Genomic DNA, 25,926 nt, shown 5'->3' with positions numbered 1-25,926 from the left:
TTCGAAGGTCCTATATGTGAAGTATTTCTTACTGCTACCCCCTGCACCCCTCCCAGAATGAATGGCGGCCACACAGTCGCCCACTCTTAATCATGAATTTCTGCCAATCTCCGTCATCCACGTCAACAGCGAGGCTGGACGCACCCTCTCCTCTGAAACCCCGGAGCTAGTGCTTGAACTCGTCGGCTCCTACGAATATGATATATAGATCATTGGGTACCAAGTGCTACTTCTGGCTATATTTCGTGATGCAATTACCGGCGTTCGAAGGTCCACTGGTTGGGATGAATTCCCCAGGATGGACGTCCACTTTGTCGTGGTCCAGGAACTACCTGCGCTCGTCCACAACTCAAGTCTGATGACTGGAGTTCCAAGAGATATGTATGTGGACAACTGCTAAGGCGACGTAAGTAGTGGTTGCACGTGGTGGGTGCCAAACATGTTATCCCTTTACCTTCTTCTCCACTGTCCCTCTAATTTATACTTTTTTCTTATGCCGCTATGGTTTTCCTCTAGGCTTGGCCGACGGAGCGCCTTTAACCCCCCGATGGCCACACCACAGAATTTTAGATATGCACCTCCTTGCTACCCATACACGCCGCCGCTAACGATAGCCTCGTCGTCTTACTCGTACAACACCATGTCCCAACCTTAACGACCACCTGATTCAAACGTGCCACGCGGGGCTCCAAGGGCTTGCGCTTTGACTCACACTGCCGCGTGCTATTTTACTCCAAGGAGCGATTAGAAGGGTCTGGCTATCCTAGACACTCGCGACCAGTGAACTGGGTACGGGATTGTGGATGGGATACCAGCAGTGGGGATGATAAATTTGAGCTTGCTATGATGTTTAAATAATGTAACCCATTGTACACGCCTGTTATATGCCAACGGGCGTAGACACGGACGTTAGGATAATGGCATCACCATCATGCTCCCTTCCTCCCATTTTGGTGGAATTCATCCGCACTCGTGGTAACGCGGCTTCTAGGGTGGGTCAGGTGTTGGGAGTCCAGGCCTCCCGGAAAAAAAAGATCAGAAGTCATGGGTGGGGGGCAGTGTACTAAGTGCATGAACTTCTTTATGTCAAAAACTCACTCCTCTTAAGTAATCAAGACTTTCAATGTCCAATAATTGAGCCACTAGCTGAGTAGGTACTAGTTACTTCAGCGTCTTCCAACGCACTATCTCCAGAGTTTTACGTACTCTCTAGGATAAGGCATGATTAGCCACAAGAATGAAGACGAACGGGTGGCCGCATTGACAGGGGGTGGTAGGCAGGATCCCAAGGGGGTGGCTGGAATATATGCACCAGCGAAGGTGCGAAAGGCATTTTTCAAGCTTACAGCTGTTTGAAATCAACCGGTTTTGATTTTGCCGGTGCGGCAGGACAATTATCTACGAGACCAGCCTTGGGCCATGGATAAACTAAATTCGCCGATTTTGAGAGGGACTTACTTAAGTCTGTTTCGCCAAAATCGAGACCCCCCCAGATTTTTTTTGAAAACGACCACAAGGGACCCCGCTGTCGTTGACAGCTTTCACGCGTTGTTATTGGTTGTTTATGCGGGGTCGGTTCTACGGCACTGCTGTATTGCACGGATCCGATATTCATGGCGACCGTTCAGCACTGAGGTACCGCCACGCGCTAGGAAGGTGACGGATGTTACTCCTGGTCTCATTCCAGTGAAGGAGTTCGTAATTGATTATTGGCCTGTCACGATGAACAGTGAACACTTCGAGACTCGGAGGGTTTATAAGGTCCCGGGAGCTCCGAAGCAGGCTGGAGGGCCTTATATCGATAAAGGGAAAGTATATATAAACCTAGGCAGGTTACCAGCCTCTATCAGTATAGAATATAAACCCCGAGTCCGACGCTTACCAACATCGCACTATTTATCTCCTTGAGACACGCTATCTTGTTGGTCAAGGTGTGGGAAGACCCGTTGCTGTGGAGCAGGGGTGTGCAAAGCAAATACACTCTTGTCTATCCTGAAGCATCTCAACGCTGTCCCAGAGCCTGGTTCTGATGGGTCCACGAGCACGTACGTGAAATGGACGGATAACGCCATTTGGCCATGGCCCTCGAGAAATAATAGATTGCGTAGAGAAATCTGTGAACTTCAGATGGCCGGCCAACTTTCTGGAAGGACTTTCATTCTGGGAAGATCATGTAGAAGAACGTTGGCAATCGGTACTGAGTTCAGAACATCGTCCTTCCTCAAAGACACAATCCTTATTACAGGAAAACAACAACGCCGCTCGAATTCTCATCCCGCCCTCCATTTCTGCTGACGAGCTTGAATCGAACGCTGGAACTGACCCGATGGAAAGCCGACCGCCGTCCTCCCATAATAATGGTAATTCTGATGCACCCTGCCAGCGCGATTTCCCTACGACGGGATCAAATAGACTGCGTTCGCTTCCGAAAGTGGATTTAGAACTGGCGTTGGCTCATCGTCATCGGTTACCTTCCCGAACGAGTCGAGCCACGATGCTCTTTCCCATCTGAGTCTCCAAGAATACCTCTCGTCGTGATCCCAAAAGTCATGAAGCGTATGGAGAGCCCAAACCATCACCATCAGCTTCTTCAGACCTTCCGAAGGGGAGGCGGAGTGCGCTTCGTGTCAAGTACGAGAGCACCCTAAGTATCACACCTTTTTATATCCCAATGCTTTCTGTCCTGACGAAGATCAGAAATACGCTCCTTCACTTGGCGGAAGGATGAGAAGCATGCGGATAACGCGATGGTTCGAACTCTGTTTCTCGATAGCCAAGAAGCCTGCTGGAGACAACGGGGGCCCCCTGCAGAGCAGCGTGGACGAGGTGTTCATGTGGGAGGCTTCGAGGACAACCTTCCCCTAGAAGAGCGGAAAATGGTCGTTCAGATTGGCAACCGGTGCAGAGGCTTCGAACGTGATGTCGAGATACTTGAGGATCGGATAGAAGAGCTCGAACTTCCAGAAGGATCTGCGAAACAGCGTCTCATGGAAGTGGCGTTATGGGTCAGATAATGATGGAAATGTGCCCCTGGGCAGGATGCCGAGGGATGGGAAGCACAAGATCGTGTACAATAATCTACAACGACAGTTGTACACCCAATTATTCTATTCCTTTCTGCCTCTAGTAGATCGTAGCTCTCGCTTCCTTCGGCCCTTCTTCGAGCCAGCGGCTCATCGCTTGTTACGGCCATTAATGCCATCGTTCTTCTCCGCAGCCTTAACGACTCTTCATAGCGCCCGTTTCATCTCCCCAAAGTCCTCAGACCAAAATATTGGAAGACGAAAATAAATTGAACAATGATAGGCCGCGGCCGGTGATTGCTTGAATGCCGCCATTGAAATTGGACAGCGATCACCGTGCAAATGTTAAAATGGAACGTTTGTTCGAACTCGTTGCTCATTCCAGTTCCGAGTCAGGGTCACAAGTTTGGTGGAATTGGGTAGCCTGTTGAAATCAGCATCAGTGCTCACGGTTAGTTTAGTTTTAATTTTGAAGCCCTTATTTACACAAATTAAATTACTTAGATCTGATCCGCAGTTTGAGGATCTGCAGCCGCGCCGTGCTGATGAACGGCTTACTGAGAAATCGGCTCGGAACAATTAACCTCTCCGTGATTATTGCCTTGTCTCTGCTCAAGTATTGGCGGGTTCGCGAGGAATACCTTGTTTATAATTTACCGCACATCGGGAGGTGCTCACGCCGAGTACGTCGCTGCTAGGCAGGATACCAGCCTCTATAGACGTCGCTGCAATGTCGGCGGCAAGGTGCACCACAGATGAAATCGCTATGGTAATATGCCTCCAGGCATCCATAGCGCTTATCTCATAAATATCTTGGAAGGAGGGGATATACCGCTCGTTCTGGTGACATGACAAAGCTTGTCAGGCACGACTTTCCTCCAGCGTATGACTAATGGAATGCCACCTCGGGGTGTCATACCCGGTTCCCCACCATAATCGTTCTTGGACTTTAGCTATCAATATTCTCATGGCCGGGTCTCCTGAAAACCTATGCAGGGTGGGCGCTGCATGTCCTATGACTGCTACCACGTACCTAAATAACCCTGCACTCGTGTAGACACAGGACAGAGGTAGGATATTAGTTTGTCTGGCAGTGCGGTCCGTCGGGCCCAGACCATTTGAACACAAGTCAAGAGACACGATGTTGACCTTGTGCCCAATACTGGTCAATGGGATACCCTACACAAATTACTCGTATTGCGCTCTCTTTATACAGCTTGTTCACGAACGAGACTCTACGGAAGACGTCGTACTCAACGGTCTGAGAGAACCAATTCTTCACAAGAACGCGAGTCAAGCGAGATAAGCAGCATGCCCGAACCACACGATGTATTGATGATCGATTCACAGTCACACAACATAGTAGTGCATTTCCCAACCTAAGGGCCGAGGTGCTCTGAGGGGTGGCTTGGCCTCTGCACGTTCTGCGGCCATGGCAACGTACTCTTGGGAGGAACAGCAAATGCTGCGAAGGCGAACGGAAGCCATTTGACTCGGAATCGGGGGATGCTGATTCACTGCTAACTGAGACGTGGTCTTGCCAGTGAGAGCGAAGCCATGATCCCAAAGAAATAACAGGTCTCGTATACAAACCTGGCCTCCAGATGATCACCCAGATTTTTCCATTTGAGAAAGATATTATTGATCGTGTAGAGAGGACTGGCAGTCGACGATGCTATGACTGACTCGACGCAACATACGGGAGACATTCTCTCACCCGTAGTGGAGGCAACTCTCAAATCAGAGCGCCACTCCACCAGCCGATTATTCCACAGTGTACCGTGGTCACTCCCCCACGAGAAACTAGCGGTACGTCAGCGCTAGATAGTTACACGGCATTCAGTAAGTAGTCTAGTATTGAGATTATGAACTAACGGCGTATAAGCGCTAGGAAAGTATGTACAAAGTTAGAACATACAAGACCCCCTTTCAAGAGATAGAGACCTCACCTCAGTTCCAAGTACGTGAACTGAGGAGAGAAGAGAGAAAAATTGCGCGAGGTGGCTTTTAAGACATCCTCGACTGCGTACATCAACATGGACTCCATAAACGGAAACATCGGACAATCCTGTAGGGAAAAGTCCGTGCGCAAGAAGTATTGTCCGTGGGACATAGTTGAGTAGTCCACAGCGTACAACAACTTCAACATCAAGAAGTGCGGTCTCACCTTAGTTTACGATAGTAGAACTGAAGAGAGTGAAAACAATCGCGATGAGTGGCCTTTAAGCCTACAACGCCGCCTATCCACAATCATGATAAAATGGCAATAATGAGCAATCCGTGGCGGCTCGCAAGCCCGTGCGCCTCTATAGTGGGACGTCGACCTTTCCTCTGACATCCCCGGGATAGATTCAGAATTGCTGCTCACCTGTCAAGCTCCATTTTGGGCTGGCCCCAACCCGGGGAGAAATGATGTTGCCCAGGCAAGGTCCCTAGGAACACCTGCCTTCCACCGACAAAGTTACGAGGGCACCTATTTTATATCCCAATACTTTCGATTGCGGTTTGGAATTAGTAGTAACCCCAGCCAATGGAACTACCGTTTTGCTCATCTGTCTCCAGTGAAGACCGAAGCGGGATAGGGAATGTCTGGATACTGTCCCTCGATCTCGGTCTAGAAGCTTAAAGGGCGTAAGGGAGGATTTTTAGGGCTTCATGTTCGCAGCGCTGGTGGGATACTCATGAAATGGTTTCGAAGATGTTCTGTAGCACCGCGGAAAATGATTTCCAGATTGGCAACTGGGATAGAAGTTACGATCGAGAGGGCTGAGAGGTGTGTGGATCTGATTGCTTTTTTAGATCATTCGGGTTATGCGTTAGATGATGTGCTTGTTGGAAAGACGCCGTGGTGCCTTTGGAGAACGTAGGTCAGACAAGGAGTAAATGATGGGCAGGATTGCGAATGGGGCTGGGGGGGGGGGGAGAAGATCGCATGCAATAATCTATAATTCATCTCAACTAGTGCTGTTTCGAGTGTTGCGATGTCATCGCCAAGAAATTGGGAGGCATGATATCCTAAATTACAGCGACCATGATTAATTCCACAGCCCTTTTTCGATCATCAGCAAATAAACGACGAGCGCGCACCATTCTCCTAAATCGTCAACTGGCTGAGTTGTGCATCTAAATCGGGCGTGCCAATTTTTTTGTCGCCTTCAAGTTCTGTAATATTATCATCCTTTTCAGCGGCCCCCTCCCTATCGTAACCACCGATTTTCTTCGCAACTCCCTCCTTACTGTGGCTATTAATATCGTCCTTACTCGAGACCCTCCTCCTATCACCTGAATTGTTCGCACCCACAGTCGAATCCATGTTCTTATTGCCACCTCCGGCCTTCCCTGCGGTCTTCTTGTCGCGACAATCAAGAACACTGGCCTTCCTCCTCTTAATGCGAACCCCAGCATCATTGTCCTTCATGACGATGGCCCTCCTCTTGTTAATGATTCGTTGTAGCGGTCGTTTCGTCTCTCCGTCGGGGAATGTCTTGAGATCAAAGTATTGGGAGGCGAATTCGAGCAGCCTAGAACAGTGAATAATAAGCTCCTGTGATCCCTTCAGTGCCGTGGCGCAATTACCATTCGCCCTGTACAGTAGTCACCGTACGGATGTAAGGTTGGCCGGTCAATACGAATTCGTTAAAGAGAACCCATTCCGGTTCCGAATCGAGGCCACAAGTAGGATGTAATCGGACAAGCTATTGGAACAGCTATCAACCCCTTGCTAGCACCAGCATTGACATGTGTGAACATACTTGGCTGTCCTTGACTGTTGAATACGTCTTTCGCTGATTTTCTTTGCGCGCGATCTGCATGAAGAAAGCGCAAACTAAGGATTTCCGAATATTGACGTAAAGTTTCTCTTGGTCCGTAGTGGATACAAGGTCAATATCGTGCTTCTCCATCATGGATTTAAGCTGTGTCCGTATGTTTTGGGCCTGAGTGAGCGCCCTGTCGGCCAAATAATTATTCCATGCCCATTTTTTATCTTGCATATCTATCCAATTGCAAGATGATCAAATATAAAACGAGAATCACGAGATATACTTTGCTTACTATGCATATAATTGTTATACACGTTCAGGAGTGTAAGATGGTCACTCTCTGGAATGGTAAATAGGGCTTTAGCTGCATCGGCTTCGGCGCGTCGGTCGTGGGGACGAATGAAAACGGCTGGGGCTATTATGACATACGGGGGTGAGCAACCACTGGTGATTACTTCGGACGCCCACATACCAGAAAGCATGGAAGCAATAGTTAGAACCTCATTGCTGCAAGAAAATTCAACACTTGATATCAATAGCTTCGAAAGCTAATGGACGAAATTGTGAGAAGTGGCAAGGGTCACAAATCCAATGTGACTGACTTGAGGATCCAGTGGGAACTCTGCCATGATTCTCCCGAGGTCTGTCAAATCTCCGTCATCGTCCAATGCACGGAGATAGTTCAATAGCTCTAAAGCACGCATAATCGTTTCCGGAGCTGGACTGTCCATGTAGTCAAAGTGCACTAAGTCGGTTATTCCGAGTTTAATCAATTCAAGAACAGTGTTGGAAAGGTTGGATCGAAGTATTTCTGGATGCGTCTGCTCTTCCAGTTCCGACATGAAATCCTTCTCGGTGTATAATCGAAAGCATTTTCCTGGCCGAGTTCGACCCGCACGACCTGCTCGCTGCTGGGCCGACGCTTTAGAGATCGGAGAAACGAGCAAAGATTCAACTCGGATGCGAGGATTGTAGACTTTCTGTTTCGAGAAACCGGGATCAACAACGTATCTGAAAAATGACTTACAGTTGGTGCGATTCGCAGGCTGAACGTCAGGGTACTTACACAATTCCATCGATTGTTAGCGATGTTTCTGCAATGTTTGTTGAAACGACTACTTTTCGTCCCGAAGGCCCTCCATCTTTCACAGGAGGTGGCGGGTCGTCGAAAATTCGCTGCTGCTGCATCGGAGGTAGTGATGCATATAGAGGTATACAAACCAAGGGTCCAACAAGATTGGGGTTGTTCTTTTGGAGGTCATCCGCCTCTATTCTGATCTTGCGACAGGAATCTTCAATCTCCTCTTCTCCTGTTAAGAAGACTAGGATATCCCCCGGCTCTTCAGCTTGATGTATCATGAGGACTGTGCGAATCGCAGCCTCAACGTAGTCTGGTTCGGGCTGTTGCGTATAGAAGGTTTCAACGGGGAATGTGCGGCCAGGGACTTTAAGCAAGGGGGCAAGCTTCCCAGGCTCCAAACTGAAGTAAGTTTGGAACTTGAGCGCATCGAGAGTGGCACTCATAACAATCAACTTGAAATCCGATCGTTTCCGTACGATGTCTTTTAGAAGGCCCATGAGAATATCGGTGGCTAAGGTGCGCTCGTGGACTTCATCAAGAATGATCGTGGAATAGCGAGAGAGTGTGGGGTCGGACATGACTTCTCGAAGCAGCATACCATCGGTCATATGCTTGAGGAAGGTCTTTCCTGGCTCGGTCATATCCTCAAAACGGATGGTATATCCCACCTCCTTTCCAAGTTGGACTGTAGATAGCTGTGAGATCAGCGCTACAAAAATATGGAGACACGTACCGTCCAGTTCGTCCGCGACGCGCCGCGCTACAGACATTGCAGCGATCCGGCGCGGCTGGGTACACCCCACTAATTTCCCTCTGGTGTGCGGCAGATCGGAGTAAACAACAAACTGAGGTATTCTTCACGAGCTCGTCAACCATTGGGATAGAGGTGGAGTAGGTGGAATAACAAACTGAGTGGTTTTCCCTGAGCCAGTTTCCCCGATCAAGACCATGACCTGAGTCTTCTTTAGCTAGATGCAGAGAGACGTTTGGCGCGCTGCGGAGATGAGCAATATGTCGTTCTTAAATTACCAAATCATAAAATTCGTTGATTTTAGTAAAAATCGGGAGCTTTTTTCGAGATTCCAAAATCCTCTTATATTTAGAAGAATAGGGTAGTTTCGTAAACGGATTAGTGTTTCCATGCTGAAATACGTAGTTAGACCGAGAAACCCCATCTCGGATATAATATGGCGACTGACCAAGATATTTCCTACTTGCTTGACAGTCACATAGCGTGGTACGAGTCCCTCCAATGGATCGACTTTGAAGGGAGGTGACATGCTTAATCGCTGACTGATTTGATAGTTCACCCTCAGGAGGCAAGTTACAGTTACGGTCACACCCAAGCCTTCCGATTAACTTCCTCTCACGGAAACCCATCCAGTTTAGAATGGATGAACGCCCACATTGCTGCAGGGGGATCGAATATATCTGCACTAAGATATGAACCTCCTAGCTTGCTGGCAAAAGAAGGCATCATCCGATCGAGCCACCCGTGCGTCCTGCGTCTGTTGCCGTTGGGTTGTAATCGGCACGAAACACAGGACCAGGATGAATGCGCATTCGTCGGAATGTTCGCAGGCGCCTCCTAACAGACGAGAATTCGGCCCCAGGTATGGAGAGGCCATGACGGACAGCGCACATATATTCCAGCAGTGCCTTTATACGGAGACTGTCCAGGTATGCTGCCAGACCAACTAAAGCGCGTTTATCCTGGACATTTTTGGAGGTGAGAAAAGAAATCCAATGTTTCCCGATTTCTTGTAAGGCTTGTGAGAAGAAAGACGGCAAGCCAAGATTCTTGACAGCTACTTAACGTCTGCTGTGAGACAACACCATTTTCATTTTTCGATGCTGGAAACACTTGAACCACTGGGCCAATTTGCAAGCGGAGAAGTACTCGGACACTTGGGCGTGTGAGATAGAATAAAAATCAGTCCTAGCCGTTCCCTATCTAGTCCCTTTGCTGAATAGCCTAAATTAGCGCTGCTAGCGGAGTATTCCATGTTGACAATCTTTCAGGCGTAACACTTCGATGGGTTTTCCTAGTGGTAAACAAACACCTCCACTCAGGAAAGCAGGAAAGCCACTACGCATTCATAATCCCAGCCTTGCCGTATTTCTTTTTATACTCATCTCCCAACCTATTTATCAAATCATCCGACGGGGCTGTAAACTTGAACTCGTTTGCCCACGCCTTCAGCTCCGATCTCTTCACTGGTGCTTGCCCGCCTCGCTTCCTAATTAGTCGGTCGAGATAGTCAACAGCATCGCTCATGTCATACGGGCGCGCTCCGGTTTTCGACAGACGGTCGAGCTTCGCCCCGAGCGCGTACCGCCATGGTGCGGCATACACTTTGAGCCCTGGGGCATTGAAGACAACATCATTCTGAGTCACGGCTTCGTCGTACAATCTCTGGATCGTGCCTTCCTGCAAAAATAAAGAGAAAAAAATATACATATACGTCAGTACACAAGGAAAGGTTCATGTGTGGGAAGGAGAAAAATGAAACGAACCTCGATGAACAGCGCTGTGTGGTTGTTCAACCATTGATCATCGAGCTTCAATGTCTTGCGCGCAGAGTCGGCAGCTGTAATCAGCTGCGTGACGTCCTCGTGCTTTGTTTTTGTGCGGTAGAAGAAGTCCACATCGCCTGTGGACGCGCGGGTCTGCAGGTACAGCGTGTTGACGGCTCCGCCGACAGCAATGATGGACACATTAAGTCCCTTGGCTTTGAGTACGCTTGCAACGGTAGTAAGACCTTGCTTGATGGTGGCAGCTGTCATCTGCACTTCGGCTGTCCCAGGTCGTAGGACCAGATCCCGGAGGGTGATGGTGTCATTGGCTGAGAGACAGTTGCCCATGGTGGATGTGCGATGTGCGGACTTTGGAGTGTTGTGAGTGATGCATAATTTATAGGAAGCTTGCGGTCTTAGACCAGCTGGGGTCTATGTTAAAGAGCCGATTCTAAGAAGACAATGAGGAATCATGGAACGTTCTTGCGGTGGCACCAAGGTGGCGTACTTCCACGCTGGCAATAAGGATAATTGAAAATCCAGTCACGAGCACCCCATGCAGAGCTGATCTCGGGCCTTGGGTAAAACTCCCCAGTACAACCACTAGTGTACAAGTGCACTCAAACTCCCAAATACTATCTAAGAAGGTAGGTTGACTGGCACACACTTTTCATATTGATTGGGTCACGAGTATGCAGTGGGTGCGAACAACATTACAGCAAGGTGCAAAACAAACGGCGCAACAGATTTGGATAATGGTCGATCAGGTCATGTGATCAATCCTATTTAGGAAACTGCAAGTCGATCATCATTTATTTTCTGCCATTTCTGGATAATCACATGACTATCACATGACCTGCACGGACATTCATCCAAATTGGGCGCGTCGATTTTTTTGCACCTTGCTGTAATATTCAACATTGCACCAAATTGCACCGATGACCACCAACCATCCCGAGCCCCTCCCACCGACCGTCTCAGACATCCTCGCAGATTGCTCCTGCGCTCGTGCCCGTTACACTGCCACACACCCTTCCTCCTACCGACGTTCACGCGTCCCCCCGCGTCTCCTCTCCCGTCTCCTCGGTGGCTCCTACCCCGACACCCCCTCAGCCTCCTTCTACCGTCTTTATGAGTTCTTTATCCTCGATTGGAATGTCCAATTCCGAAACGAGCTCGAGTACTTCTGCTGCGCCCACCCCGGCTGGGCCGTCTCTTCCCTTCCTGACCCCGCATACGCAGACGACGCAGACCCCGTTCGTCTTGCCGTTCTTGCTGTCCTTACCCAGTTGATGTGTGCCGCTTTCAACCGACGCATTGCGACTGGCTTGCCCAGGGACGCACCTGCTATCGTACTTGATTTTTCTGAGCTCGAGGCACGCCCGAAAGTCTTTGAAGAAACACCAGACTGGGCTAAGCGGGTCAGGCCACTTGATGAGAAAATTTACATCCCGAATAAGGACGGTCAAATGTTGAAGGAGAACGATGAAGATGTCAGTGAAGAGTTCAAGGCAATGAATATCATTGTGCAGATGCCGCATATTCATTTTATTTAGGTCAGTCTTTACTAAACTAGTGTGCTCGTCTGGACGCATTCTTCTCATTGCCCTTCGTTGCTTTCCTGTGTACAAGGGGCCTCCATGCTCGCCCCTCTTTCACAATCCAATATCCAATCCCTTTCTACGCGCGTTAGTAAATAAAAGTTTGTGAATGTGGTATACATGGTTCCCAACAATAAATAAGTCGTGCAGTGTTGTGAACCATTTGGGATCTAATTGGTCTGAACTAGTCGGGTAGTGGGCACGGGCCAGTGGCGGACGCCATTGCACGGACAGAATAGCAGATTTGTGGAGTGCTCAGCGACATCGTTCGAAGCGACTGTGTTACGCAAACATCCAATAAACCAAGAACGTGTAGGAATGTTTTGAAATACTTGTAAAGGAGTAGGCTAAAGCTTTATGCATGGAGAAAAGTGGGGGAATAGGGTTGAATTTAACGATAGATCGCCTGGTAATTGCACAATTGATGAGAATCATTGTTCATCAGTTCTCCGAGCAATGACCGCCAATCATCCTTGGGGAGGGCACGTTTACGTGATGGAGTTCGAAACGTCTTCGAAGAGCCGGCCAAAGTGCGCGAGACTAGCTTTGAGGCCCGGATATTTCGCACATCGGGCCAGTAGGATTCAAGCTCAGCGCAAGTTCTAGAAAGGTAAGAAGACACAGAGGTCAGCTGAATGTGGGCACACACAAACATGATATAGAATGTCGTCGTGTCTAGTGTAGGACGCACAGGGAATTTGCGAATGTCGCAGAAAGTGGTGATATATGATATTAACGAAGACATCTGCAGCGCCGGAGGCATGATAATAATGTTTGGCACTAGACTTTTCGCGAGTTCGAAATTGCGTCTTGACAGAGCACCAGCGATAATGTTACGTTTTCCGTCGACGTGGAACATTCTCAATTTAGTCAATACCGTTGTCGACAGATCGTGATTCGACACAGATCGTGATGGCAGTCATCAAGGTCAGGTTGTACAGATCTGTTGCACGGAGCGAATTGAAAAATTTGTCGAGTCGGTGTGAATTGCAACACGTTTAGGTTTTGGTAGGAGCGTTGCTATCCATTCAAGGGCCGCGAAAACAGTTATTTCTTCGTTGTAAAAGATGTTGAATGAGAAGTCAGCGAGGACAATTGCCCAGAAAGCCAACCCAATTTTGCATGCATCAGACCAAAGCTCCACGTCCCCTTCTTTGGATCCCCAAGACTCGGCACCCAGAAATCCGGACGCCTTCCATATGATCCACTGAGTCCACAAACTAGAGCAAGTCGTTGCGCACTTGTTTGTTCACGCAAATCGATTGGTTCATGAATGTTTTGTCTGCGATGTTACTGTAGGAAGAGTTGAGTGTGGGTTTAGAAGGGGGGATACATTGAAAGCTCAGTTCGCATACCCAAGGATCCGCAACCACATTCGCAGTGGTTGCCGGCATGAATTGTCTTTCGCTTCGGCAGACATCGAAATAGTTAACCAGGAACCCGATAATTTCGAGCTGTTTCCCAGACATAGAATTGTTTTCCGGCTTCGTGTGGAACCCGATGTCATCCAGAAGCGTGAGAAATCGTGCTCGATCCCTGGGCCTGACCCAGCCATAAGGGGGATAGAGCACCAGTTCGTGGCTGAAAGATGCAAAATACCAGGGATGCCATAGACGCGGATAGCAATCTAGCAAACTAATCCAAAGAACAAGCACCATAGCTATCCTGATGCCTGATTACCGAAGACAGCGCAGCGGTCAACATGCCATCGATCAAGGTTGCTTGCATTCCTGAGATGCATCGGATTCCCAGAGGTAGACTGGTTTTCGGCCTCCACTCTGCGCATTTCGGTCCGAAGGTTGATAGTTATTGTCGAGAGTGACGAAGCCCCTGGAATCAGTGAGTTCGGGGGTTTCTCTCCTGCACTAAGACGGAGCTTGGAGGACCCTTTCTTCGGTACGGTGAATACTGGTTAGGCAACCATCCCAGGCAGCAAGTCGAGGATGCTTCAGGCTTCGTGAGGTGGAATTTGGTTTGCGAGCCGACGAACAACTTCGTCGAGTCGTTGCATGGTGGCAGCACTGCGAGTGCTTCGGAATTGCTAACGGCAAGTTCTGGGTTTCCATCGAGTGGCATAAGCAGTCAGCGACGCAAGATCAGATCTATGTGCAAAAACTGAGGCGAGCGAAGCTGAAGCAGGGCTACAAGCCCAAGTTAGACAGCAGATGGTGGCTCACAACGGTGGGCGAACTCACGCAAGCACAGATTACTACAAGTGGCGAAGAAGTGAAGTAACTGTTCAGAGACTAGTTCTAACCAGGCAGCATGCGTGAGTTACAGGCGGGGGGTCAGTCGTTCAGTCCGATTGCGGCTGGCTTGCACACTCACGTGAAGCCAAAGCCAGTTGGCCTCAGTATAGCTACCAAGCCACCCCACCGTCCTCCCTGCATGCTGCAGGCACTGCTGAAGCGGAATCATGGCACCAATCCTTCTTTGTCTAAGTATCACCAACTGGTGTCATGCGAAGCTGCGATGAATGAATGGGGAGATGTGTTCCTTTCTTTCTTTCTTTTTTTTTTGGTGGAACCCCCGTAGCTTTCGCGGGCAAAGATTGCCTGGGGGTTTGTGGGGGAAGGCTGGTCCTTCCGGGAAGGTCGGGACGACGCGTCTGTATGATACTGAGACTGCCACCTCGGGGAAATGCTTTACGCACCGGCATTAATAAAATGCTCTGTGTGGGGCTCACCTGACCTTGGCGGGTCGGGTATACCCACTAAAACCCCGTTGCTCTTGAGCCAGTTCTCAGGGAGGCGCGCCTCGTTCTGTAGGATTCCGCTCCAGGTGTGTAGGACAAGTTTACCTGATATTGCGTTTTTGCGGTATTTTTTCCTATTCGTGAGGCATCTGTCTTGCTTCAGTCTTTCATTTAGGGTGGTTAGGAAGGTGCCGATGGCTTCATTGGGGGGGGGATATTGCCGGCCTCGCCATCTTCGTTACCAAAGACTCTTTTGCACCTCAGCTTCCACACTAGCCAAGCGCATTCTGTGGAGATGATTTTATAAAGTCGGGTCGCGCCCGCTTTTGTCCTTCCTTTGGAATCTTTGATTTTGGTTAGTGGGGCTGCCATTACGTGGTGTAGGCCCATATTTGCTGGCCAGTTGATTCCTTTGGTCTGGCCCATTCTTTTGGTGATCGCCGAGATGTGTTCTGTTATGGAAATGGGAATTTCCCATTTTAGACTCTTATGGGTTCTGTATCACATGATTTGTATAGTAATAGAGTTTAACCAATCAATAATCAACAAAAACCCGCTGCCACACTACCTGTTCAACAACATGTTAAACCATCTGTGAAACAACCTGTAAACCCTTATGTCCAACCCCCTTCCCTATTCCTGCGCCAGAATGGACGAAAATGGGTGCTTCCGGCCCCATTTTTGTAACATGTTCCTTTCATTCCATAATTTGTGCGACATTGGCATTGAGCAAGATGCATGGACATGTAAGAAAACTTGTTTCTTCTCGTTCAGGTCCCCACGATGCTGAATGACTCAATTGATGGTGGGGTCCTTCTCATTCCGATAGAAAATCACCCTGCTCCTTGATGAAGAGGAGAAAGCGCTCACATTTGAAACGGCCAATACACTGCTGTCATTTGATAATATTAGTCTCCAGTAACTAGAATTACCCAAAAATTCTATGCCCATTATACCAGGAGTGATTGTTGGGTATCCAAGAACTACGGACTCAACGGAGGAGCGCATTCTCCATATCTTTCCTGGTGACCCCACCAGCCCGGTCTTACGTAGCTCAGCGCAACCTTCGATACGGTTTCAGCGCTCCCAGCGGCATGTGCATACATAAGGAGCCCTCTCTATTCGGGTGGAAGGCAAACTACTTGGAGCTCAAAGCCAGCTGTTCAAAGCGGCGATGCATGGATGAGTGATATAACAATACTGTACTGGCATGACCAACAACTGGTCACGCATCACGCTGACCCTGCCGGTTGGCATTCTTTTGGAATTTATCATGCATCACACAGGCCTGCCGGCCCAATGTCCGGTGTCACGCACTTTGAGTAGATCCAGTGGCTGTGCAATTTTTCAATTCAAATTTTTCAAAAACCAGCAACTACATCGTTAAAAGCGGTACCCTTCCATCTCTGTCTCCAGGTTTCTTGCCCGTTTAAGCCGCTTACCCTGTCCCAACTCACCACTACCAACTTCAGACCCAACTACCACAGTGAATTCTCCAATGGATTCCACATTGTCCTCTTCAGCAGCATTCCAACCCAACTGAAGGCCACCGTTCACATTGGCAAGGCCGTCAGGCAAGGTTCCGGTGTCAAGATGTTCATAAACTTCCTCCAACATCACCTCCACATCATCCTCCATGGCTTCTGAGAACTATCCTTCATGTACCACCATAGTAGAGTTAGGATGAATCCCACAGTCACCAGTAGGATGCTTGCGTGGCATGGCTATGGCTTGAGCAAGGGTGGGGTCCTGTTGTGGAAGATCATTGAGAACAGCCTGTAGCAAGGGAGATGTAAGGCCAGTCTGCGAAAGATTGAATTCACCTGAACGGCACAGTTCAAAAGCCTATAAAATATTAGATGTGGCCACGTTATTAAGTATACTAGAAGCTGTAACTTGCCTTCTGGATTTGTTGAGGGTTATTTATTGAATAGTACACATCAACCAGAGTTGCAGGAACACGGTCTCTGAGTGTTCCAAGCCTTGTGTCAAGCAAGATATCGCATGGGCCAGCACCTCCCTGCAATTGAGAGTAGACTTCATGTATGATAGCAGTTAAAGTAATATGAGATTGCTAGCGAAGCAGGGCAACTCAGTCTCAACCAAATAATGCAAAAGAGAACTAGAATATATTACCTAGCGAAGCGGGGCAACTAGAGGTAATATACAGTATATAAGTATAGATTGAAATAAAGGAATGATGTTGCTAACCTCAGTCTCAAGCAAATAATGTGAAAGAGAACTGAGGGAAAAAGTGATTCAAAGAGCGGTAATTCCCACGTAGTTTGGGAGTGGGATAGTCCGAAAAGAATACAAAAGAATGAATAAATAGATGTGGCTGGCCAGGCGAGTTCCTCGCTCGGCCGTGGGAATGTGGCTGTATGAAAACTCGCACGGCCACGCTAGCATGCTGTTTTCCAACAGCAGTTTGTTGTGAATGCTTCACAGCAAGCTTAAGCATGCACTGAATACCAACATCACATGGTTGCCAAAGGCCCATGCTGTCAGAGACCAGGTTCAAGATGAAGGAAAGTCTCCGTGGCGGAGGGCTTCGGCCTCAGTGACTTATGCCAAGAGCGCTGTGCCTAGTGACATGTCCATGCCCTAACTTACTAACTGGCAATTAGAACTGAAGGGGGATAACTCTAGTCGATTTTATTACTGAAGTGTAACCTATGTACAAGTTGGATATATATATGGTTACAGCGAAGATGGGTCCGCAAATGGTGGAGCCGAACGGAGCAGAGCTAACGGGGTTAAACATTAGCTGACTGAATATTGTGTAAGAAACCACCTCCACCTAATGCAGGCATTTAGTGTAATGGTAACACACTCTTGGTACCTATGCAGGGTTCTGCGGTTCGACTCCCAGAATATCCATATTTTAGCATTTAGGTTCCCAAGACCATGTGTACAAATTCCAACATGGTGGACATTCTACGGAAGTCACCAAGCACACCCAAATCCGGTTGCTGCCACGTGAGATGGGCACGTGAAGTCAAGCATTAAATTAGCCGGCCTGACAAAGTTTCAGGGGGTGGCTCAGAGCACTAAGGACCCAAATCCAGCTGCTTCAGACCACATGATGTGGGGACATGTAGGAGATTAGCAGTAAGTCCAGCCTGAATATGAATTCAAGGGGTGATGGCTCACGGGCTGTTGGAAGCCCGGTGGTTAGGGTCACATGTGGATCATGGGCTCAATCCAATGTGAAGGGGGTGTGTAAGAAACCACCTCCGCCTAATGCAGGCATTTAGTGTAATGGTAACACACTCTTGGTACCTATGCAGGGTTCTGCGGTTCGACTCCCAGAATGTCCATATTTAGGTTCCCAAGACCACGTGTACAAATTCCAACAAATATTACTGACGAGTCGGGTCACGGGGTTAGCGGAAAGGCAGGCAATAACCCAGAAACGGAAAGGAGGGATAGGCCCGAAGGTGGGCTCTGCAGGGCAGGCGAGTGTATTGCCCAGTGGAGGTGGGAGTGCGCTAGCGGACGTCGGAGCTGTCCGGAAGTCTTTGGGGCTCTGTTAGACACTGGTCCGGGGTCGGCACCGAAGGTCGCCGTTGCAGGCCGCTATAGGCCGCGATGGCCGTGATGCTGTGAACAAGGCCCGAGGGTAGGGCATTCGGCCTCAGCAACTCTAAAGGGAGTGCTGTGCCCCCTAGCTGTCTCTTGGCCCTCATTTCAGACTCACTGGGGTTGCCTTGCTGGGGTCAGGACTTAGGGGTCGTGGTCAAATCGATATTAGAGCTAAGGTACAATAAAGTATCATACAGGATATATATAGGAAGAAGAAATGAATGGGAGCGGACCCGGGCCGGAGGCTGAAGGGTCCGGAAGCAAACAAGAAGAAGGAGCGGGGTTGGCCGCATAGCGGCCGGCAATGACCGAGGGTCAAAACAAACAATAACAGATAAATAAAGGAAAGAGCGTAGGGCCGCGATAGCGGCGATGGTACCATAGCGGCGCTGGACTCGGAGTTGGGCCGGAGTTGGGCACGGGGATGATAGCGGCCCTGTAGGGGCCAAGTGGGCGGGGTAGGGGAGTCGCGCTGGGCACAGTGCCGGAGGTGGACTCAGGGTGGGAAGGTTGGTTCAGCAGCAGGGGAGTCGGCCAAGTGTAGGGGAGCCTAGGGGCAAGTGGGGAAGTGAGCAGGGAGTCCTCAGGGAGGATAGGGCTGAGGTCAGGGCTTGCGCTCATGCTCGCATAGCGGGAACGGGCTCGGGCGGCATTGGGACGGGCGGGGAACGGGCCGGAATGCACGGCCGTGACAGGCTCCATACTTAGGGAGGCGTAGGTAATAAATTGAAAGGAGGGGGTGGTGACCATCGAGGGGTACCGAGAGGATTGCGGAATATGGGAGCTCCGAGGTTAGTGAGGAAGGAGCGGAGGTAGACCGGAGGGATCGGAGGGACCGGAAGTCGATGGCCAGGAATGGATATGACACATGCAGCCTCCAGGGATGTAATCAAGGATAATCCAATGATAGTTGTCAAACATCCAAGTTCGGAACTCAAGGGATGCATGAACAGACCAGACGTCGAGTTGCCAGATGCATTCTTGTAGTGGATCAAGCGACAGACGCTTCTTCTCAGCAGTGAAGTATGGGACAAGAATATTAATAACAAATGACTTCATTGTCCCCAGATTTGCCCAGTAATTGTCAGTGCCTGAGAACTCAAAGAAGAATCCAAGTCGAGTGGCTTCATTGTGGGAGAGTGAGTTCATGCTAGGGAGACTAGCCTTAGTTTTCCCCTTAAAGATTGCCTGGAATGGCAGAAGAACCCCACTTGCAGAAATAGCCACATTGAGGGTGAATGCTCGCTTCTCATCCAGGCCAACAGTAGAAACTTGTTGAGACCCTTTCCATTTGTAAGTTGAATCTGAGCCTTGCTGGTAAATAACTTGTGTTTGATTGGAGTTGACTCGCAGATTACCCAGAATCGAATAGTGATGGACAGAGTATGCATGGCAGGGGAGTGAGGCATGAAGCTGATATTGGGCATTGGCGGGGATTTTCTTGGAGGCATGTGTTGCTCGACACAATGTCCAGTTCATCCCCTCAGCAATAAACTTCCGAACCCACTTCATGCTTGCAGCAAATGTACTTCCATCTCTCTTGATGACAGTCCTGAATATCTCAGGGTGAGTGTACTGGATATGCGTGACAATCACACCACGGATCTGGTGGACATCAAGAGCAGTGCCTGCCTGTCGAATGTTCAATAGCATCTGTTTGATCTTGTCGATCATTTCTGGGTAGGATGCCTACATCATTTATGTGAGTCCAAATCAGTGTTAAACGCTAATCGTCCACTAACCAGCATTCCTTTTCGAGTGATAGAGCCACCTAGGCAGTTTCCCTTCACAACCTTTGCAAGCACAGCTGTCAACCAACATGGCCGTGACCCACTCTGATCAATCCACTTCCCCACTACCTCGGCCCTTAGTAGATGGAATAACTTCCAACTCCTTCTTTGACAACCTTTCACTATCTTTGTCAGGCTCATCTCCTGGCCGACTGTTTCTGCTACCTTGCCAATTATCGTCCAGAACATTGGTTGGAACCAGTTGGTAGCTACTGAAAACTTACGAACTCTCTGCCTAGAGAGCTTCAGATAGTATGTTCCTTTCTGCTGCTTATGTTCCTTTAGCCACTGCTGAATTGCCCTTTTTGGTCTGGACATCTCAGCAACTGTGGATTCTCTGTTTTGTGGTGTGGCCTGAGGCGTGAATATCAGGCATTTTTTGTGCCACATGTAAGTCATCTATACACACCTGTCTCTCTGCTGCCAGCCTTGCACGGTGTCGCTGCTGTCTTATAGTAGCTAGCTCCCGTTGCTGCTGCTGCCACCTCATTTTCTTGAGTTGTGCGGTCTTCTGCAGTTCTTGGGTTCTCTCATTCATGTTTTCAAGTTGGGCCAAGGTTTGTTCATGGTATTCTTTGTGGGTTATTCGGTGGAAGTAGCAGAACAGTCCAGTCTTTCCATCCTCCATAGGATCCCCCAGGCTCTTTTTCCTACATGTTTTATGGCTGAAGGCTGGAGCCTCCAAGTGCAACTCCTCACTGGGTGGCATAAGGTGAGTTGTATGCTAGCGTGCCAATTAGTAAGTTTGATTCGCTCTTCTTTGGCTGGTTTCACTCACGGTTTTTGTGTGACAATCAAGAATATTATTTAAAAAGTTGACTTGTAGGTGAGTTGCGTCACTGTCTGTGTGAAGTGGATATTGGGTCAGGAGGAGATGGTTTGCTAATGCATTCAATGCAAAAAAACTGCAAGATGTGGCATCATTTTGGTATGCCATTGTGAGTGAAACAACTCGGAACAATATCACTGGCTTATTTGAACACAAATAGGATGCATTCAACCACCATTGAATAATCCCTGTAGCTTCCACTGTTACTTTTGATGGACCAGTATGGAGGGAGTCGGCAAGATAGATGGTGGAGTCTTCCGAACTGATTATGAAGGAAATCCAATGGTTTTGATTAACATGAACGACGCTGCCACAGTGAGTGATCACTCCAGATATGAGTTCACCTCCAAGGTGACGGAGTCCTTTGTATGTTGGAAGGTGCTTGTAAGTGCCCAGAGTAGTGTTTCCCTGAGAGGCACATGCAGCAATGTGTTGGGTTTCAAGTGGAGACATGAGCCGGACCATCGGGTTTGTCATTTCCACATTGCTTTGCAAGACCTTGATGTGGTGAATGATATCAGTCGTGACTAGGCATGAGTTGGAGAGATATCGCATCAAGATGCCAATACCACTCCTTCCAATGCTCGAAAACCCTCGGATTTCTTCATTCCATTGGCATGAGGTAAGTGTCAGGGCCCGGCCTTGGACTCGGAGGCTCCCTGACCTCAACCCCCATCTGGCCTGTCCTCACACTATGCAGGGCATGAGATGTATAGTAAAAGGAAAGATAATATATACACTTGCCTATGTGGGGCATGAGATGAGAAGAAGGGTAAAGGTCTCATCTCCCCGCATGGTTGCTATATAAAGGAATGGGTCACATGCCCACAACTATACAGCTCCTGGAGTTGTGTAGTGTGACCCAGAGGGAACATCCAGGTGGCAGTGCCCAGTAAGCGTGGGAACGTTCTGGGCGAGTTGCTCGCCCAGAACTGTGGCTGTGACCCGTGGGAACATTCTGGGTGAGCTGCTCGCTCAGAAAGTTCCCACGCTATCCCGTGCATGCGCGTGTACACAACACACAAAGGCAACAACAAGGCAACAGTCAAAGAATAAAAGGTGGTAAAGTAGGTGGGGAGTCCGGGGCACCCTAAGGCAGGGTGCTGAACCCTGACAGTAAGTCTCTGCAGAGCTGCCTTTATGGCTGACCACTGACTATGGCACTGCACTGCCAAATCCCCTGCCTGCTGAAGTGAGTCTTTCCAAAGGCTCTGGAGATCCCATAGATGGAGGTGAATTCTCCAGATTTCAAGGATAATTATTGGGATGTGGCAAGAGCCAATCTCAACTGAGGTAAGAAGGCTCTCATCATCTGCATCCAACTTTGCAATGAGCTTCTTCATATTAAGTGGGCTAGGATGATCCACCAAGCGAACGTCACCTTCTGAGAGGATTTCCATAGTTGGTGGTTTGCTACTGAGGTGTGAGCTTGGGTTTTTTATGCAAGTTTGAACAGGAGGGAGCTTGAATGAGATGAATTCCCTGATTGACAGGGTTTCGTGGGGGAAGTAGGGTCCAATGAGAAATACATATAGGGGTATTGTTGTATGTGATAGTTTCCCCAGCACAAGCTGCAATATGGCTGGCAAGCACAAATCCATCCATAATACCGTGCAGAAAATTTGGACGCGTGGACATGAGAATTTCCATTTCAAAATTCAAATATTATCAAATTCTCTCGGATATAAAATAGAAAACCCATTGTCTGGTGTAGGAGAAATACTGGTCACACTATGGAAACCCATTATGGAAATATGCCAGATAAATCACAAAACCCCATATGACAAGTAGATATGAGAAAATAGAAGGACCTGAATTTTAACGAATTTTAACGAGATTTTACGAATTATTATGACTACATATGATAAAATGGAAGAAAGAAAATACTTCAAGCTTAGCATCAACAAGATGGAATTCTCGGGGGAATTTATAGCAAATATTAAACCAAGAATTAGGACAATCAACCAATATTTGACTATAAAAATAGCCAGAGAACCTCCATGGAAACTACTTTCCCATGTCTGCACATGTAGCCGAGGATGGAAGTACCACGGAACAAGGATTCCTCAGGAACTAATGCAAAATTCAAAGTCGTGTTTATGATAGGAAATGTAGATGTCCCCCAAACGGACCCAATGAAAGTAATTACAGAGAAAACTACCCATAAATGACGGAGATATGACTAAAACTCCTGGAAAACGAGGACAACGTTTTAAAAGCAAGCGCGAAGAACAACCAGTAACAACCGAAACGAGCTTGATGGCCCATTAGAAAGGAAGGGATCTAATCTTAGTCCACCGAGATTTTTATAATAAATGGATCACACATTAATGAGATATCCAATAATGGGTACAGTGACGTCAAAAGTATGAAAAATAGGGAACTATAGTTATGCAAAATTTCAGCCCAAACAGTCCAGCCGTTGTGAAGTTATACCAATGATGGGAATATAGAGATCTGCATCATGTTTAATGACACGTGAGGGTGGCAATGCGAAGGGAACCGGCCGTCAGAACTGAGATTCACACTTCAGCAGATCGTGAAGACCAATTTCCATCCAAATAAGGAAGAGCCCAGTCAAAACAAAGCATGGAAAGTGCAAAACAACCTTAGATCATGAGGGAAAAATCTGAAATAAATCACGGAAGCCCATATGAAGGATATAAACACCCGTGCATACCATAAATCCTGAACAATTAAACAGAAACAGCGCCTGCATACAAACGACTATGGGAACAATGCACGTGATTACTGAATGTGCATGCGAACTTTTACTAACTCAACGAATACCAGGAAATAGAACACAAATTCAGTACCATTGGAAAGGTGGGAATAAATGAAAATTTATGATACCAAGAACGTGAAAAACCATCCAGAAATGAATGAGATACAAGGACATGAAGTTAGAAACCTGAAAACATGTGGGAATACAGCTTAAAGAAGTCCAGAGCCCTAAATAAAATACATAAAAATATAATATCTTCGAGGACGACCTACTATAACAACTAACAATACATCTGGAGGATTAGGATGTGATAATACAAAGGGGAATCAGGGAAGATGAACGAAAACCACGAAAACCACTAAACTATGATGGACCATGGTGGGAATTTTAGGGAATGATATTATAATGAAGTGGAGAGCTATAATACATTCGTTTGAGCAATTCATGACTACTAGCAACTTTTTATTTCAGTTTTAAACCTGAATAATTCACTCATTTACCATTTCAAGTCTCATTTTAACTAAATGTCGCTGAATAAAAATGGAATAAATCAGCTGAAGGTCTCAGCACAGCCATATGCATATAAATGCGAAGTTTGAATTCAGAATCACCGAGTCATAGCAAATTTAATGGTAAATATGAGGAATTTGAAATAGGAAACTGCGACAAATGCAGCACAGTCAAGTTCTAATTAACCATTAAAAATACCTTAGGCGAGGAAGGACAATAAGGATTCTAGGTGCAGTCTGACTGCAGTAGAGCCGCAGTTCAGTGCAGCAAAGCGCAGTAGAACTATAGCATGAAAATTTCATTTTTTATTAAGTTTGAGAAAAATACACTGTGAATAAATCCTGTAAATATGAGGTAGAGCATGAAAAAGGAAGGCGACCCAAGGAGTATAAAAGGGAGACCCTTTCTGCAACTTTTCACCCCCCAGATTTCAAAGTGTAAACACAAAACAGTTATTTTGCTACTGTTAAAACAAGCAATAAAATAAGACAAAAATAAAACAAACTCAAGGGACACTCCAGACACAATCCAAATCCATTAACTAAGTAGAATCGTTGAAACTTCACCAAGTAGAAGATTTAACTCAAGTTAAATTCCAAATTGAACAACGCTACACAGAATTACACCTAGACAAATTAAGAAATTTCAATAAAGGAACAGCTCCGCAGGGCTTGGTTTATCTGTAAGTCAATTCCCAGAAACTTTAGACTAACCCATAAAAATAGAATTAGCCAAAACACTCGGATTGGTACTATAAATATAACAAATATTACTAGTACACTTCCCCATCCTAACTAAAGAACCAGGGAACAGCTTGGTGGTGGTCTCGTTTGAACCTCCCAACTGACCTTCCTTCATTCTCTCCTTCACCGGGCACACCCAGAGGGGTTGTGTCATGCAGTTCTGGCCTCGGCCTGTTGGCTGTCACGCATCACTCAAGCTTGCCGGTCAGATGTCTGGTGTCACGCTCCAAACTGGATGATGCATGACTGGTTGTTGTTGTGCCAGTACAGTATAACAATAAATTTGGACAACATATTGATTTGGTGGGAAAGGCACCTGATGAACGTGAGAAGTGTCAGAACCCCAGTGATGACTCAGTTTAAGTAAACTTGTGACCAAAACATTTACTTAGCACCTATTGAATAAGTTCTCACAGGGATAAGGCCATCCAAACAGGTCAACATTTAGTCCCTTACTCACAAAGTGGTCGGAATCAATGCCCAGCCTGTTTCCAAGCAAAACAATTAAGCTGCATCAAGTTGTATATATGGCTCCTAGCAGATCAGATCAGGATTAGAATCCACGGATTTTTGGAGATTTGAAACAAAAAGTTGACAAAAATTGAATCTCTGGTGGTTAGAAATCCATGGATATGCAGTCTAGGCTCCGAGATATGCAGACCAACCACTTTTGTTAGAATGTCCTTGATGGGAGCTTTCTAGCAATACCAAATTTGTTCATATTGGTGGAAAACTGATGGAAAACATCGATGTTGGATGCCTAATTTGGAAATAACAGGCCGGTGTGGTTAGATAGGACTTGAAAAAAACTGGAAAAAATATGGAAACATAGGAGGGATATCTAGGGTAGTGGGCGACATTGAATTCGCAGATATGAGGATTAGAAACCATGGATATTAACTTCTCAAAAGCCAAATCCGCATCCGCGGATTTTCGGATAAATCTGCGGATATTCGAGTGTCATCCGATCCGCTAGTGCTGGTACACTATATGTATGGCCCTTTGAAGAACTTCTCAGCTTGGCGTCGGTCCTTCCTTCCCAGTTCCCCAGTTCTAACTTCTTCAC

At 47.5% G+C, this 25,926-nt stretch overlaps 6 protein-coding genes and 1 non-coding gene across 7 annotated transcripts; 4 read left to right on the top strand and 3 right to left on the bottom strand.

Moving 5' to 3' along the window:
• The first annotated feature begins 304 nt into the window (after positions 1–304).
• On the top strand, positions 305–954 carry EI90DRAFT_3048106 (uncharacterized protein). The gene is made up of 2 exons (XM_039059600.1): positions 305–406; positions 517–954. Exons 1-2 carry the CDS (start codon positions 384–386, stop codon positions 653–655), a joined length of 162 nt encoding a protein of 53 aa, XP_038918601.1. The 5' UTR covers positions 305–383; the 3' UTR covers positions 656–954.
• A 321-nt stretch (positions 955–1,275) lies between these two features.
• On the top strand, positions 1,276–2,150 carry EI90DRAFT_325474 (uncharacterized protein). Its single transcript, XM_039066592.1, has one exon. The coding sequence runs from the start codon at positions 1,420–1,422 to the stop codon at positions 1,906–1,908; it is 489 nt and encodes a 162-aa protein (XP_038918600.1). The 5' UTR covers positions 1,276–1,419; the 3' UTR covers positions 1,909–2,150.
• A 3,967-nt stretch (positions 2,151–6,117) lies between these two features.
• Positions 6,118–9,319, bottom strand: EI90DRAFT_3280077 (P-loop containing nucleoside triphosphate hydrolase protein; the record flags this gene model as incomplete). The annotated part of the gene is made up of 12 exons (XM_039066728.1): positions 9,065–9,319; positions 8,895–9,008; positions 8,775–8,833; positions 8,599–8,720; positions 7,851–8,550; positions 7,387–7,795; positions 7,257–7,332; positions 7,077–7,199; positions 6,776–7,017; positions 6,600–6,718; positions 6,394–6,544; positions 6,118–6,372 (listed from the first exon to the last, which is right to left on the bottom strand). The coding sequence occupies exons 1-12, from the start codon at positions 9,143–9,145 to the stop codon at positions 6,118–6,120; spliced, it is 2,451 nt and encodes an 816-aa protein (XP_038918599.1). The 5' UTR covers positions 9,146–9,319.
• Positions 9,320–9,739: 420 nt separating this feature from the next.
• On the bottom strand, positions 9,740–11,052 carry EI90DRAFT_3152992 (uncharacterized protein). Its single transcript, XM_039065835.1, has 2 exons — positions 10,383–11,052; positions 9,740–10,296 (listed from the first exon to the last, which is right to left on the bottom strand). Exons 1-2 carry the CDS (start codon positions 10,728–10,730, stop codon positions 9,955–9,957), a joined length of 690 nt encoding a protein of 229 aa, XP_038918598.1. The 5' UTR covers positions 10,731–11,052; the 3' UTR covers positions 9,740–9,954.
• EI90DRAFT_3048094 (uncharacterized protein) lies at positions 10,945–12,227 on the top strand. Its single transcript, XM_039059599.1, has 3 exons — positions 10,945–11,029; positions 11,081–11,096; positions 11,291–12,227. Exon 3 carries the CDS (start codon positions 11,321–11,323, stop codon positions 11,936–11,938), a length of 618 nt encoding a protein of 205 aa, XP_038918597.1. The 5' UTR covers positions 10,945–11,029; positions 11,081–11,096; positions 11,291–11,320; the 3' UTR covers positions 11,939–12,227.
• Positions 12,228–16,120: 3,893 nt separating this feature from the next.
• EI90DRAFT_3152990 (uncharacterized protein) lies at positions 16,121–16,723 on the bottom strand (the record flags this gene model as incomplete). Its single annotated transcript, XM_039065834.1, has 2 exons — positions 16,579–16,723; positions 16,121–16,523 (listed from the first exon to the last, which is right to left on the bottom strand). A coding segment is annotated over exon 2 (195 nt), but the record flags the coding sequence as incomplete, so codon positions are not given.
• A 1,202-nt stretch (positions 16,724–17,925) lies between these two features.
• Positions 17,926–17,998, top strand: EI90DRAFT_t90. Its single transcript has one exon. It is a non-coding gene; the product is annotated as a tRNA-Thr (tRNA).
• Positions 17,999–25,926: the final 7,928 nt, after the last annotated feature.

This window comes from Cantharellus anzutake (assembly GCF_015039405.1).
Source record: "Cantharellus anzutake strain C23 chromosome Unknown EI90scaffold_13, whole genome shotgun sequence".
Classification (NCBI taxonomy): domain Eukaryota; kingdom Fungi; phylum Basidiomycota; class Agaricomycetes; order Cantharellales; family Hydnaceae; genus Cantharellus; species Cantharellus anzutake.
This window is presented reverse-complemented; position numbering and strand designations above follow the sequence as displayed.

Excerpts from the sequence above, each read along its gene's own strand:
- EI90DRAFT_3048094 (XM_039059599.1), top strand. The coding sequence starts at position 11,321 with ATGACCACCAACCATCCCGAGCCCCTCCCACCGACCGTCTCAGACATC.
- EI90DRAFT_3048106 (XM_039059600.1), top strand. The coding sequence starts at position 384 with ATGTGGACAACTGCTAAGGCGAC. Across the intron at positions 407-516 it reads TGGACAACTGCTAAGGCGAC|GCTTGGCCGACGGAGCGCCT; the intron begins GTAAGTAGTGGT and ends GTTTTCCTCTAG.
- EI90DRAFT_3152992 (XM_039065835.1), bottom strand. The coding sequence starts at position 10,730 with ATGGGCAACTGTCTCTCAGCCAATGACACCATCACCCTCCGGGATCTG. Across the intron at positions 10,297-10,382 it reads ACACAGCGCTGTTCATCGAG|GAAGGCACGATCCAGAGATT; the intron begins GTTCGTTTCATT and ends TTATTTTTGCAG.
- EI90DRAFT_325474 (XM_039066592.1), top strand. The coding sequence starts at position 1,420 with ATGGATAAACTAAATTCGCCGATTTTGAGAGGGACTTACTTAAGTCTG.